This window comes from Petromyzon marinus, chromosome 5, assembly GCF_048934315.1.
Source record: "Petromyzon marinus isolate PM22_M1 ecotype Great Lakes invasive population chromosome 5, UKy_Petmar_22M1.pri1.0, whole genome shotgun sequence".
Taxonomy (NCBI): Eukaryota; Metazoa; Chordata; class Hyperoartia; order Petromyzontiformes; family Petromyzontidae; genus Petromyzon; species Petromyzon marinus.
In genome coordinates this window covers 17,722,534-17,738,251 of record NC_133671.1, presented here as the reverse complement: position 1 = coordinate 17,738,251, position 15,718 = coordinate 17,722,534, and the positions used below count along the sequence as shown (strand labels likewise).

General features: G+C 43.1%; 1 protein-coding gene across 1 annotated transcript in view; it reads left to right on the top strand.

Annotated features, from left to right (window-relative positions):
- Nucleotides 1-221: 221 nt before the first annotated feature.
- Nucleotides 222-15,718, top strand: part of LOC116939154 (transmembrane protein 132C-like) — a 98,549-nt gene continuing 83,052 nt past the window's right edge. Inside the window, exons 1-2 of the mRNA XM_032947215.2 lie at nt 222-1,494; nt 14,303-15,176. Coding sequence (XP_032803106.1) covers nt 1,401-1,494; nt 14,303-15,176 — 968 coding nt within the window. The 5' untranslated portion in view covers nt 222-1,400. The remainder of the gene's footprint in view (nt 1,495-14,302; nt 15,177-15,718) is intronic.

The window sequence follows — 15,718 nt, the reverse complement described above, 5'->3', positions numbered from 1 at the left end:
AAGGCTGCCAATTAACGGCAGAGAAATAAATAGTTTTAATAAACATTCGCAACGGCTGGCCGCTTGGTTACTGTGGCTGGACATTGTGTGCGGGGCGGTGGTAGAATGCATGAGCCACAACAACCACCGCAGGGCAATGCTCGAGAAGAGAGGAGAGAAAAAAAAACATTCAAAAGGAGGGGGGTGAATTGGCGGTGGTTGGTGCTTGGTGGTGGTGGTGGCGGGGGTCGTGGAATGTGATGATTAAAATACGGAGGGAAAAAAAACCACGTGAAGCAGTGTCACAGGGATTGTAGCAGCCCCCTCTGCCGAAAGCTAATAACCAGACGAACTGCGCACTGAATACTGCGCGACGTGGCGTTATAAGCTGCGTGTACAAGTCGAATCCCTGGTATTTGAATGCAAGATACCTCCTCCTCCTGCTGCTGTTGCTGTTGCTCGCTCGTCCCCTACCCATCCCACTTGACTCCTCCTTTCCTCCCGTCAGCCTTCCCTCTCCGCTTTTCATTCCAACGCCACACTGCACCCCCATCATCCCCGCCACCACAACCACCCCGCACGCCCCAAGCCGCCGCCGCCGCCGCCACCGCTCCTCCATCCACACACCGAGCAAAACCCAACCTCGCCCCCACCTCCCCCCTACATCCCACCCACCCCACCACAGTCTTCTCTCGCGCTCCGAGGTCCCAAACCCGGCCAAGCCAAAGCAAGCCCTCGGCCACAACAGCGTCGCTGTAACAGAGGAAGATAAGGCTCTCTGCCGTTCACGAGATCGCTGCTGGGATCTCCGTCGAGGGGTCTCGGGGTTCGGGCGAGGGGGAGGAAGTGGATTTTAGCGAATTGAAAGTCCAGAAGCGCGAACGACGCAGCCGTCAGCCGCAACGACAGAAGGCGACGGCGAACAGCTCGGTGAGAAGAGAAGTGAATAAGATAAGTGCTGTTCAGATTAAATGTACTGTAATGACGGATCGAGGTCGCGCGCTCCTTAAATACCAATAACAATTGATGCAGCCCATGGCTCACACAGACTCGCAGGGGCGGGCTTTTACAATGGATAAAAAAGACGCAGAGAGATAGAGATACGGGGCGTCGGGTTCTTCGGCATTACAGCTCTTGACCACACTGATTTCTCATCGGCGTGCCACAACTCTGTCGCTACTGCGCGTGCGAGAAGAGCGCGCGTTTCCCAGTTTTTTTTTTCAAGTTCGAGCCGCTTCGGATGTACGCTGCGCGTGGACTCCAAGAAGCAGCGGCAAGGAGTGGTGGTGCTGGTGGTGCTGGTGGTTGGTGGTGGAGGCGAGGAGAGAGTCGAGGGCTGGTGGCGGTTGCTGGCGAGAAGAGATTTTCCTGCGGGCCACTTCTTCTTCGCCTGAGAGGCAGGCACACTTAGGAGCGCCGTGATGAGCGTTCCCGGAGTCGTTCCGGGCGCCGCGCAGTGTGGTGCCGCGTTGCTGCGAATCCATCTGCCCGTACTGCTGCTGCTGCTCTTAAACGGTAAGCATCGGTCCAGATTCACCTCGGACTCGCGGCTGGTGAGAGGAGTGGTGATGAGCCGGGGGCGGACAAGCGGTGGATGTCATGGTTGTATCGCACTGCGCTACGAACCCGGATTGACCCTAGCTCCAGGAGCCTCGCTCGCGGCTGTAACGTCAGCGACGTGATAGCTCTGAGCGAGACTCAGGGAATCGTGTCACCAGAGCATCCACTGCTACTTAGGTCGACTCGGCCTTAAACGAGTACCTGGGGCGCGGTGCGTAAAACCGGGGAGGCAAAAAAAGTGGCCGGACCTGGGTTCTGGTCACACCACCAAACCTCGCGTGCCACGCCGGCATTCATAGGTGCTCGCTAACAGCACTTGCCCCAACAGTCTGACAAGGCTACACGGGGGGGGGGGGGGGTATTTGTCATTGGATGCCAAACTTTCGACATTTGAACCGATATTGTTTTCGATAACATCACCTCCCCTCGCCGCGTTGCGCTGTTGTGCAGTTCGATGCTGCACCGCATTTGTCGCCTTTCGCTCCGCTGGAAATTTTTTTAAAAGAAAATTAAAATTTCACCAACGTCGATCCACTGCTGGATGAAGGCTTCACCACATTGTGTCTGTCGGTCGTGTTGATTATTTTACGACTTGCTATACTTTAGCCCGCTGATCAGTGGCCAGCGCAGGTTGATTTGGGGAGGGTGGTCCTACGAATCGAATTAAATACAACGTGGACGAACCCATTGTGTCACCACGGCACTCCAGTGAAATATAGCGACTATTTGTACGGCTTTTATATATTTACGTGGGCATTGTAATTCCGCAGTTACAAAGAGTAAATTCATGAAAGTATCTGAAACTGTTATCTCTTGGGGATGGGTGGGGAGATCAATCCCTTTCAGATATCACCACCCACTTCATATCATGCACGCCGTGGCCAAGAATCAAACTTTGATCACCGCTCCATAATCCCCACTGAAATAAAAGTATTTAAAAAAAAATCAACCGACGAACAATGAATCCGGGTTTTTTTTTATAAATCACGTGCAGCCGCCACTGCTGTGCTCGCAAGCCAGCATGATATGAATGCTCTGTAGATTTGTCAATTATACCGACGATGTAGCGGACTTGGCAAGTAAAATTAGATATGTTTACAGGGGACTTGTGTAGCAGTCGCATTACATAATCGTATTCATGGATGCTTATTTGAGTATCTTTTTTTTAATGAGTCTCCACATCCAGCGACGCACGAAAGTCACAATTTATGCGTTTATATTGACACCCGCAGAACGCAAACTGCGTTATCATGCAACGAATAAACAATTCATCCACTGAGCTGCGGGTGCCGGCACTGTATTCCATATGCATTTTTTAAATCAACGCTCAGCTGAGCAATCCACTCGAAACAAATCTTTAAATTGTGTGTTTTTTTTGCTTGAATACAACCCATAGAGGCTGTGCGACAGCGTGCCTAGGAGAACAATAATGATAATAGCTCCACGAAGAGGCGTGCGGTTAAACGGATAACAGGTCCTGTTCCCAGCGGTAACTGCAGGCAGGTTTTTTTTTTAGGATTTACATTGGGGCGTCAGCGATTGACGCTGGTGTTCTGCAACTATTGGTCGGGTTCTTTCACGCATTGGGACGCACGCGGTTGCGTTAGACTCCCTTATGCAAGATGATTTAATCTGGTTGCTCTCTCGCGCTCTCTCTCTCTCACCCCCCGCTTAGCTGTTATGTCGGGAGTCATTGCACACGTCCCGGCAATGGTCATCTCGGCAAGTGTGGTTGTATGCGTTGCTGGTGTCTCTTCGCAGAAAACCGTACACATGCAATGGCTATTTGTTCCCGTTGGTAGGGGTAATGCCGCATTTAATTTGTTTTAGCACAACAACAAAAATATAATCGTTTAGGTTTTCTAAATAATATATGAATAAATAGGTTACTGCCTGCAGCCGAAGCAGGACCCAAAAAAAAGAGTTATTACAAATGTTTTTTTACATGTTTCAGATTGTGTATATCTTCAATGGAAGCACACTATAATTGCGAACATAACACTGTCGTGTTTTAACATGTAGATTACAGTATCTTCTGTCCAACTTGATAAACATTAAATTTAGATTTAAAGCTTTCGTGACTGCAGGGATTCATATTCTTGGTTCTTTCGGTAAAGTCACTTAGAAGAGAAACAATAAAATAATAAAAAAATAAAACAATAAAATTATCACGACGTTTCGACTGCAACACAAGCAATCATCATCAGGTGTGGTTTTCATAGCTGAAGATGATTGCTTGTGTTGAAGTGGTTTTCACACCTGATGATGATTGCTTGTGTTGCAGTCGAAACGTCGTGAGAATGTTATTGTTTTATATTTTTATTATGTTATTGTTTCCCTTCTACGTGACTTTACCGAAATAACCAATAATTTGATAAACATTAGTTCTGGTTCATCCACCTTTTAAAATTACTGGTCAGCCACATCAAAGGTATTCCTTGTTTTATGTTTTAATAATTGCCTATCTGGATGCGTTTTAATACCGGCGATTATTTTGAATGCAGTCCACATTGCGGAGTGATATTGAGGACATATTTCATTAAAACTGGAAACAGAATAATTAACGAGAGCGTTCATTGTAATGCGTGCATCTTTGAAATAAAAACACGTTTATACCGAGTGAGCCACCACTGCTATTCACTGTCAGAATGTTTTCTCTAGATTAAAATTGTCTCTTAAGTCCAGGCAATACAATAACAAGTGAAAGACTAGCCATGGCCAATGCAGTATATTCCATTTTGTTATTTTAGTGTATGGTTAAAGTAAAATGAAACCCACAAAAAATACCGTAGATTTTATATTTTTGATAAAGGCAAATACTGTATAGGCAGAACTCTGCTTCTGCGCTGTCAACACATACACGTTTGTAGGCTATTAGCTTTTCAGTCCAATATTTGTGATCAATACACACCTACTACCTAGGTTTAGGTAGTTGGCCAACGACACGCGTTTCATTTATTTATTACATTTTTTTTTACTTTAAACTCACAGCCTCTGTCGCTAGCACACTCTAGTGACGCCACTGCTGCACTGACGCGTTAAACATGTGGGCGTGACGTCAGTGACATCCATAGAATGCCACTGACGGGAATTAACCATCACTTCAAAGTCTTTTATTTCCTGAATAACGAGGCTTCAAACACACATTTGCACAGACTACGTCATATACTGTTGCGCTCATGCCAAGTCCATGTATTCACATAGTATACGTCATTTCAGATTGCATGTTTTTTTGTGATGAATGCACAGCAACCCGGGTAGACGTGCTAACTTTGGGCCCAACGTTCCGTTGGCATGTGGCTGGAACCATGAGGCAAATGTTTGCCCAACGTTCCATTGTTTACCGAGTTATTGCCATGGCATTCACAGACAAAATAATGGGTTGAATGTTTAATGTGTTGCAACAATTGACGTAAATGCAGACATTTATTTTGGAGAGCAGTATTTAAACGCCCAGATACTGCATTTGAGATGTGTTTTTTTGTTGCAGTGAAATCCCTCGTTGTAGTTTAGAGGTAAATGATCTGGTAAAAGTGAAGACTAGTCCAGACGATTTTTCATCGTGCTGTGTTTGGTGTACGACATTGCACTTTGTATGTAAATGAGCACAAACTGCAATTGTAAAAATAGAGTACCATATTCGACAGCATTACTGTAATTATTTGCATCAGCCAACCTGCATTTTTCCCATTTCCTGTTTCATTTGATAATTTATTAAAAAAAAATACAGTACTCTCAACTGTGCAGTCATTCTCTGTGAATATGCCAGCTTCGGGAACTATCGGCCACACATTTATTCGCTTATTGAATGGCTCAATCAATTGGCCCGATGGTAGCGTTTATGTCAAGAAAGCACGGTGTAACAATGGCCCAACGTGACCTCTGGATTAAAGACCGATTGCGTGTTCTTAATACGAGGCGATCTGGCCATTGGATAGACATTGATTACACATTAGTAGTCTCAATGGAACTCTGATTATGTGTGAGGGATACAGTTCTTACCCTTGCCCGAATGAAGAATCCGATTTCTGACAGATTCGGCTCAGCGCATAGCTTTCATTTGCATTATTCGGAAGCATGTTTTTTTTCAATTGCAACAAATCGTACGTACTCGTAAACAATTTTGTATGCAACATTGCCCTCCAATGTTCTGCAATAAAACACAAAATAGATAGCAATAACAATTGAAAAAAAAATGCCCTTGCTCGTATGCCAGTGCTTCTCAATCGTCTTACCAATGCAGTGTTGTTAAGGTGTGTTTCACTTTGTGCATTCGTGTGTTACGTCGCTACAACGTGGTGCTTAACGTCCCCTATGCATTCAAGATGCTTTTTTTTCCTGCACGGTATCAATGCTGCCTGTGCCGTCACGGATTGAGACCGCTGCCTTTAACTGTTTTACTGCTACTGCTTTAATATAGAATGATCAATATCGCCGTTAACATGCTCACACATGCAACTGGCCAAAGAATCCAGAGTGTATGGACAAGTACTATATATAATGGGTATAGTCCGTCTACGGATATTACACTCATGGGAATTATACTACTATACAATACATTATAAAATACGAGTGGAATTAATTTGCATGCACTTCATGGGTTCCACATTACCCTTCCAGCTACTGGAGGTGCCATCATTCACTGCAATGTCAATAAAATACACGAGTTGGCCTGTGGCTTCATCTGCAGCACTAAAATAATGCTGCCTGCCACGCGTGTTTCACTCTACGCTTACTACCCGGATTTCAAACAGGGAGGTTCGCATGTTTCTAGGCCCCCTGCCCCTTCCTCTTAAGGCTGCACTCACACTGACTCCTTAGACCTTATTCCTTCTGGATTAGCACCCCGACGTCCTCCCCATTGTCTCTTTCCCCTTTTGGCTCCGCACCTTTCCTTTTTAGGCCCCGCCCCCTTCTTATATAGGCCCCGCCTCTATGTTTCGCCCCCCCCTCCCCCCACCTCACCCTTTCCACAGGACTTGTTTAGCTAGTGGCCGGGGGTTGCGGGAGAGGGTGAGGTGGGGGGCGGGGGTGGGAGTAGATGGGGGACAGTGGGGGGTAAGCGTGGGGGGCAGCTTCACGACATTATTTAAATACATCTCAGAGCAATGGAATCATAGATTCTTGAATCGAACTGTCGCCTCGGAATCACGACGATTCATCAACTCACCAGGGAGTGGGGGTGCATCGTTTCATCCCGAGTTGTAAAAAAAATTTTTTACTTCAATAATAAATATGGCTTATAATCATTCAAGACCAAAGTACTTTTCAAGTATAAATAGCCTCCGTTAACTATAAAAAAGAACTGCAATTATGCAGATCATGCAATATAATCCAGTGAACTGGGAGGTGGGGTTGGTAGATGATGCAAGCAGTGTCGCGTGAGTCGGAAAACCTTCCTGGCAGTCAGGACAGAGGAAAGTAGCCATTCATCGGCGGTGCACTAAGTGGGCAGGTGATGTTCTTCGTGCAGATATGTAATGTCGTATTTAGCCCCCCCCTCCACTCCTCAACAAATGCTCAATAAAGCCTCTCCTGAGTCTTCACATTCAGAGTCGTTTCCTGGGTAAGGGGCCCCTGTCACTGCATCGATTTCTGCCGATAATTTAAAAGAGGTACAGGTGCAACCCTGTAATGGATTTCTCACACGTCTGCTGGCGAACGGGCCTTTACTAGAGGAAGCTGTAGTCCAGAGGGGTGCTTTGGCCTACTCTCCCACGTCGAAGAGACATTCCTGGGAAGAGGTGGGAGTAGGCACGCTTTGTCTCACCGCGTATCGGCCGACTCCGGTGTGTGCATTCATGCTGCTGGGTGAGCAGCTGGCAGAGTTATGAAGAAATGTGCACCATCATTTCAACTTCCGCACCACAAGATCGAACCGGCGACCTCGGCGTGACGCCACGGCAGTAGCCCTGCCTGGGATCCAGTTGCTGACATCTCAAAGCGCAGTGTCCGAAAATTGATCGCGGCCAAATTTGTGAGACGCCGCCACATCGCTATGCCACAACTGACGGCTCCCCACCCCCCCCAGGTTCGGGAGATGTTTAAAAGTTGACGTCCACCCTCACGAGGGTTGCTCTCACAGTAACCCACCATCTGATTCCCGTCTCGCTAACCTAACCACTGTGTGCCAGACATTTGCCCTGACATCTCAATCTCCTCTCCCTGATTACATCTACAACACTTTCAACTTCATGTTTGAACTTCCAAGTAACTTGCCCCGTTCCTCCGTACATTTCCTTGACGCGCACCTGCATTTAAAGGCCAGAAGCTCTCTTGTGTCCCGTTCTTTTGTTCAAGTGCAGCTCTCCAACCCATACAGTAACACAGGCATTATTTCACATTTAACACCCGCCTTCTAACACTGCAGTTGAACTCTACTCCTCCGTCGTGGTTTATATAGTCCATCAAAAACTAACTGCAAAAATAATTATTCTGAGAACATTGTTTCACGCGAATACACAACATGTATATTATTCCCTGCAAATTGCACATCGCCCTTCTGACGCCTGTGTTAAATGTGCAAAATCCCAAATCGATTTTTGGACAGCTCATTTTTTAATGTACCAGCACCAGTGCCTAAAGACTGGCAATGGCCGCAATCCCCTAAGCCGACATCCAAACTGTCACGGCAGTGAAATCCAGTGCCATCCTCTGCCATAGCAAAGGGCCAATGGGGCTATCCCAAAGAGGCAATAACCATATGCAGGCTTCAAAGGAACATTGGCATTTACATGGATTTTGGTGGTTGTGTCACGGAAATAAAGAAAAAAAAAACATGATTTAAAGCTTTCGTGACTGCAGGGATTCATATTCTTGGTTCTTTCGTTAAAGTCACGTAGAAGGGAAACAATAAAATAATACAAATATAAAACAATAAAATTCTCACGACGTTTCGACTGAAACACAAGCAATCATCATCAGGTGTGAAAACCACAGCAAGGAAATTTGAAAGAAGTGGCGTTTTTTTATTGATTGTTCACGCTTACGGTGGCTTTCAGACCGCATCCATTATTTTCGTCTCCCTCCTCCTCTTTTCCGAACATAGATGGACTCGTCCAGCTGAATAACTGCCAAATCGCTCTCCGTGGTGCTAACGTTAAAAAAAAACTGCCACTTTTTTCAAAATTTCTTGCTGTGGTTTTCACACCTGATGATGATTGCTTGTGTTGCAGTCGAAACGTCGTGATAATTTTATTGTTTTATATTTTTATTATTTTATTGTTTCCCTTCTACGTGACTTTACCGAAAGCACCAATAATATAAAAGAAAAACATATTGATGTAAAAGATGCCTAACAATTCTTGCTTTAATTCTATGCATCCATTCCTAAACATTTGGTGGGACCTCCCTTCTTTTTTAACCAACATATGATTCACGGCCTTTGTGTTTACAGATGCCGAAGCAGATGTCTAATTATCATGAGAGTTTGGACAGGATTGAGCATCCAGCTGTTCGGGTGCTGTAACACCCTCTGCTTACCCTTAACCACTGTTTTTACTTTTTTCATACTTTACTGGGCCACCTCATTATCAGTTAGCATCTGAATACAAATGTATTAAAAAAACACATCAAAATCATCAGCTGCAGCCATGGTCAATCCACTGCTGGATGCAAACCTCCTCAAGGCTACTCCCCACCTCTCGTGAACCTGCAACGTTATGATCCATAAGCCGATTTCATCGCTCCATATACGTTGTGGACCTTGTCTCGGGCACGTTCCTTGCCTTGGCTGCCAACTTCACAATTATTTATTCCTGACCAGCGATCATCGTCTCTTCTAACCTTTATTTTCCCGCACGAGTCCTTTTACCTTTCCAAAACTGTTTTTTTTTCTCATTTATTTCATATCATACGTAGGATAAAATTGTAATATCCACAAATTTAGATACATTTCAAGGCAATAGAAAAGTGTTGTGTCTCCTGTTGGTTATTTACCAAATAATTCACTGCAATAGCCACAATATATTGTGGGAATTCTTTACGAATCGGCACAGCTCTGTATTTCAGCCCCATGCTTAGTGGTTTTTCATTCACTCTTGAGATACCACAGTAATAAAAGCCATGCAATGTTGCCTTGCTTAAGCAGTAATTTCTGAAAAATATTCATCTGGATGGCTTAGAGATGAACGCATTACATTTTCTTCCTTTTAGAAACATACGAACTGCAATACTGTACTGTATAGACAATCTCATTCTGGAAGTTAAGATTATATTTGCACATTTAAGCATAATGCACTTTTTGAATGTCAATGATTACCATGGCCTCACATAAACACATTTTAAAGATATGGCCGATTAATAATTATACCATACATTAGGCAACACTTCACATGTTTTGAATGGAAGCCATTACATTTACAAAGGTTAAATTGTTTTACACTATTGGAAAACTATATCTTTCTGCGTACACAAATATTTATTTTATGTAAGTAATGTCTAGAATGTATTGTAGAAATTAAAGCTGGGACCCAAAGATATTACCAAATAACATGGCATACGTGGAAAACTGCTGTGGTTTAGAATTATATCTTTGGATAAAATTCAGTTGCACGACTTCGTTTAAAATAACTCGGAAAACAAAGCGATTGAGGGGAGGATGAATGGCCTACATCCTCAGTGCAGGTTTTATGGTTTAACCGTTGCTTTAAACAAAAAAAATACATACTGTAAACTGAAACCATGCCGTGTTAAAGTAATTTCAAAATTGATATCGCTTATATCCGTCAATGAGACGAATTGATGCTTATCAATGCGAAATATTATTGATAAAAACATTAAAAATAGAGGTGTTTTGGATTAGATCGCGTAAATATATCAATGTTGTGCCGTTAAAACCCGCCACCACCCGACACAGCCAACTAGTAAGGGTTGTCACGTAAACAGAACGTGGCCAATTCGTCGGTGTGTTGGAGAGCCAAGCCACAACATTTCCAATCTGAGTACGACATTTCGCCAGTAATTACAACTAGCTTCATCAGACGACAGCCAGATTAGTGAGGAAGTCTTACCGTTTCGTTCCTTATATAGAGGCGTAGATGTGGTGGCCACGCTTCTGCGATCTTGAACAATGTGAGGGGGGGGGGGATTACTGAGGCAACGTACATTATGCATTATGCTAGCCTTTTGAATTTGTCCTTCCTGCCTATTGTGTGTATTAAAATAGCCCTACCAATGGTAATCCCTATTAAAGTACACTGCCCTTTGTAGGAATGCATTTAAATCATGTATTATTTGATTATTCGCTTCCACGCAGCACTAAGGCGGTAGCTATCTGAACGATTAAAGTGATTTTGATTTACTTCACTTTCAAAAGATTATCTAATTAGTCTTGGCCAGTAGTAGTTAGTTTTGTACAGAACTTCAACATTATCAACATCAATTGAGTGTCCTTGTTCACACGGGTGTTCTGCTACTGCTGACAGTTGTATTTGGGAGAATTTAATATTTCTCTGATGTTCTTTTAGTCTCGTGCTGATCATTCGTCCTGTTTGCCCAACATAACATTCACCACACGTGCGGTTAATCTTGTACACACCTTCTGTTGATAGCTTTAGTAATACATCTTTTGTACCCGATATTAATTTATGTATTTTATGTACCATGGCAAATCTGACTCGGATGTTTTGTTTTTCCAAACATCTGGCTATAAACTAGCCAGATGTTTGGAAAGGGCATGAGAGCTCACACTGGAGAAGCCTAATATACTGTGGTTATTAATATTCCATAAATGCTCGCATAATATATAAATAGGTTTTACTCTTTTAACTGGCAAAAAAACTGACACCTTTATTCAAGACATCATGTTTGCAATGACCACAACACAAGCAGTCAAAATGCAAACAAAAAAGACAACTCTGATAATAATATGCACTGTTCTTGAATTTGATTGGTCCACACCCGAGACGGCTTTTCTTAGAGCCTAGTCTCCATTGGTGTTGGACCAGAAGACGCCAAAAGGCGTACAACTCAAAAACAGCACACTATCAGAGTATTGAGGGCTCGGGGTGAGCATTTACACTATGGAGGTCTCATTAAGGAGGTCTCATAATGTAAATGCTCGCATAATGTATTAATGTTTTGGGATATTTTGGCAAACAATTCTCACTACAGTAATATAGCTATGATAACAATGTCATTTAATTTTCAAGTGAAGCCTGAACAAGTCTCAAAAGATACATAAAAAAGAAAATTCAGGAGGTTCCTGCATTGAGATATTTTAAGATTTCTTAATAAGGAGCATTCTCAAATGACAGAGACATCCATACTTTTGAAAAAAATATATATAATTGCAGTTGCTAATTTACAATTGACGATATAGGGAAACAAAATTCACGAATGTTAGATATCTGTCATGCTCGTATATTGCAAATTATAACCACATCGTGGTTGCTAATATGGTATGTTAAGACCATATTAGCAATAATCAGTGTGAAACAAATTGGCTTCGTTTGGCATATTAAGAGATGACAAGACTTGCATCTTGTATATCGAGTACTGTATTTGACCCTCTCTATTCAGCATTCCCCAACGCTTGTAAAATATTGACGATTGTCCAAGTGCAGTGAGAGATTTTAAAACAGCGCCTGCTATTAATAAGCGTGTGCATTTACAAAGAGGTTTGAATGAAATATTTCTCCTGACATATAGGATTTATTTATGATTGAAACACCTAGCGGTGGAGTGGTGGTGCGGTGTTATCCCACTACGCTTTGAATCCGATGACATGAGTTTGGTTCAAGGTAATAGCTAACGTCAGTGGTTTGTCACATATTGAGACTATATATATTCTTGGTTCTTTCGGTAAAGTCACGTCGAAGGGAAACAATAACATAATAAAAATATAAAACAATACAATTCTCACGACGTTCCGACTGCAACACAAGCAGTCATCATCAGGTGTGAAAACCAACGGCAAGAACATTTGAAAGAAGTGGCGGTCCGCAGTTTATTTATTTATTTACTTACTTTAAACGTTAGCACCACGGATAGCGATCTGACAGTTTGTTTAGATGGACGAGTCCATCTATGCTGTCTGAAAGCCACCGTAAGCGTGAACAATCAATTAAGACCCGAAATGGTTTATCAAATCCTTCCAATGATTGCTAAGCCAGAATCCATCTTCTCGGTTGAAATTGTCTCTGTGTTTGTATATGTGGATGGCCTCATGAACGAATCTCTCATGGTATCCAGATGGCTTGCAAAGAACCTCTGTCTTGGAGAAGTCAATGTTATGTGAGTCTACTGAATTATAACAGTGATCTGCCATGGCCGAGGTGTTGGTCCTACCATGTTTAAGGTCTGCTTTGTGTTCACAAATGCGGTCTGAGACATGTCGTTTGGTTTCTCCAATGTTTGGCTAAACCCCACCCTGACATGGCTAACGTCCGAAGTAAACATCAGCTCGTGCGGAAAACACACTTTCCACATGGTTTAAAAAAAATAGTTTCTAAACTTTTGAAGTGCTTCTGTGGCAGCTTCCTGTTGGTTTTACCCCCCCTCCCCCCCCATACAAGTGAGTGGGAAGTCTGGTGTCACCGACATGTAATTAAATCCCAAGCGCGTTTCATGTGCATCCATGCTGGCATCATTATCTATTGAACCACACATCTTAATCCCCACACAGCAGTGGCATCAAATATATATTCTCCCTCCAGGTCCAACAAGAAAGTGGTTACAGACCACCTTCACATTGCCAACAAACTGTACCATGCGGAAATATCGTAGTGGAAAGTAATAACATGTTTTTTTTTCAAAGAAAAAAATACGAAGCAAAAAACGTGACGTTTGCTTCATCATGAGCAAGCCTTACAGGCAAGATCGTCACTACACAAGCAGCCAATTTGACAGCACACGCCATTATTGATATGTGGATGAGGCCCTGCACACGGTCTCATCGAAAATGTTGTTGGAGGGTTCACAGAGAAAGATTTGGCGAGACCATTACCACTGCCCCAACCGGAAGGTCGACCATCTACGGCTGTATCATAATAAGTACGGCGATTGAATGCGACTTCAAATTCCAATGTCGTGATGCTCGCAAATGAGGCAGGTACGTGTGAATGGCATCAACATGTTTACTGGCTATTGCTTGGATGATTGCCTCGGGAGTATTTGTGGGGTTGGCGCAAAAATACACGCGCGCTTATTTTGTGCGGTTGGAAGCAGAAAACAGTTTTCTAAATAGACGCTTACTTCTTCAGAACTGTTATGAGATGTTAACTACCTCACTTGGTATGCAGGAGATTGTAGGTTTGATCCCGACCCTCGTGCCTGTATATTTGAAGTTTGCATGTTCTCTCCGTGGTCGCGTGGATTTTTCTCCGGGTCCTTCGGTTTTTCCCTCCACATTTAGAAACAATGTATATTTACAGTATTTGGGTGCTATAAATTTCCACGTGATAAGCCACTTCAATGAGCTATCATTTGTGACCAGGTCACTTCTGAAAAAGAGCTATATGGCTCATTGGGCCTTACCTGGTAATATAAAAAAATAAGTTAGTTTAGTACGAGTAAATGTTTTCTAATGGTGAGTTGCAGAGATAAGCCACTGATTTATATTTTTGAACAGCAGCAAAACTGATTTTACTTGGAATAGTAACAAATGTTATTAATTGATGTCTGTATATGTAAAACTGCACATGTGTACATATTAAATAATGATGATACGTGCTATGCATTGTTACACGTTACCTGAAAAAGTATTTCTATTTTTTTTACTGACATGCTTTTGTTCTTTGTGCACTTTTAATCTTATTCACAGGCTTATTAGAAGCTGCCAAAGTCTCTTCGGATTCCAGTCGAATGTCCACCAATTCCGTGTTTAACTATGAACTCTTAAATGCGGAGACCTCCTTCTTTCTTAAGCAAATGAACGAAGACATTGAGATCGACCCCACGACATTGCAAGTGCATGCCCAGCCCTTCTTTGTCTTCAGTACCAGCATGCAACCTATCTTCAACGTCACCTATGGACCTTTCTCTACGTGGAAGCCAGTACCTATGTCTATTCATGGACTCAGAAACCCATCACAGCAGCAGAGTTTATCTGATCTGAATACCAACTGGAAGCTCAAGTCCTTTCTTACGGAGAACATTATTTTCTCAAACAGGCCAATAATTCAGGTTTTATTTTGTCTTCTGGGGCGAGACTGGGATAAAAACAGCGCTTCTGAAAAAATGCCGTGTGTTGACCTGCACGTTTTCTTTGGAGCCCAGGAGCTGAGGACATCCTGCCAGTTGAAAGGAAAGTTGGGAATGTGTTTAGGAGAGATCAATTTACCATCCGGCTGGTTTTTGCCAGGTGATCTGACATCCAATGGAGATTCTCCCGAGTCGCTGCCAGTGGATTTGTACTACGCCCTGAGGAGCCCCGATGAGTCTGGAAATTGTGCACCCGCGGGTAGCCAAGGGCTCACATATGTCCACGTTCTCGGCAAGGAAGAAACCCGGACAGATCTACAATGGGTTGGAAGTGTACAGCTGCTGCAAACTCCAAAGTCACCACCTTGCCATGAGGTCAGGTTGGATGACAATGTGGTGATCTACCTGCCAGCCAGATCTATCAGACATGGGGAGATTATACGCATTCCTGTGGGGCTCCTGAAAAATTCCAGCGTGGAACACTTTGCCCTAAGGTGAGCCACCTGTCTGTTTTCTACTCACCTGATGGCTTCGGACCGTGAAAGCATTTGACAGCTTGTTCTGTCCCACGAGTGCGTCAATGCAGGCTGTAAAGCGTTCAGTGTGTTGATGTTCGGCTTGCAAGCAAATATGGAAATGAACGTCTTCCCCTTGCTACTATTCAATTCGTGTGCAAATCTACATCACTCGTTCAAAGCTTCTCACAGAGTAATAATGATAATAAAGTAAATATAGACGTGACACTTTTTTTGCAAATGTTTTTAAAGTGGAGTTCAGAGCTTGGGAAAATTTGATTTCATTAATACCTTCCTCTGCAGTAGATATTGGTCAAATTACTTTAATGTCATGTAACGTTTCACGAGTATGTGGAAATTGTGTAGTTTTGAATATTTTTGTTTCATAAAATAAAATGTTTGTTACCATTGCATTATTAGAGTTAAACGGTTTTGTACGCTACTGTTTAAAAAATACATTGCTTCGTCGAGTGAATGTGAAAATACACTCGCACAATTAAATGGTCCAACAACATTTATAA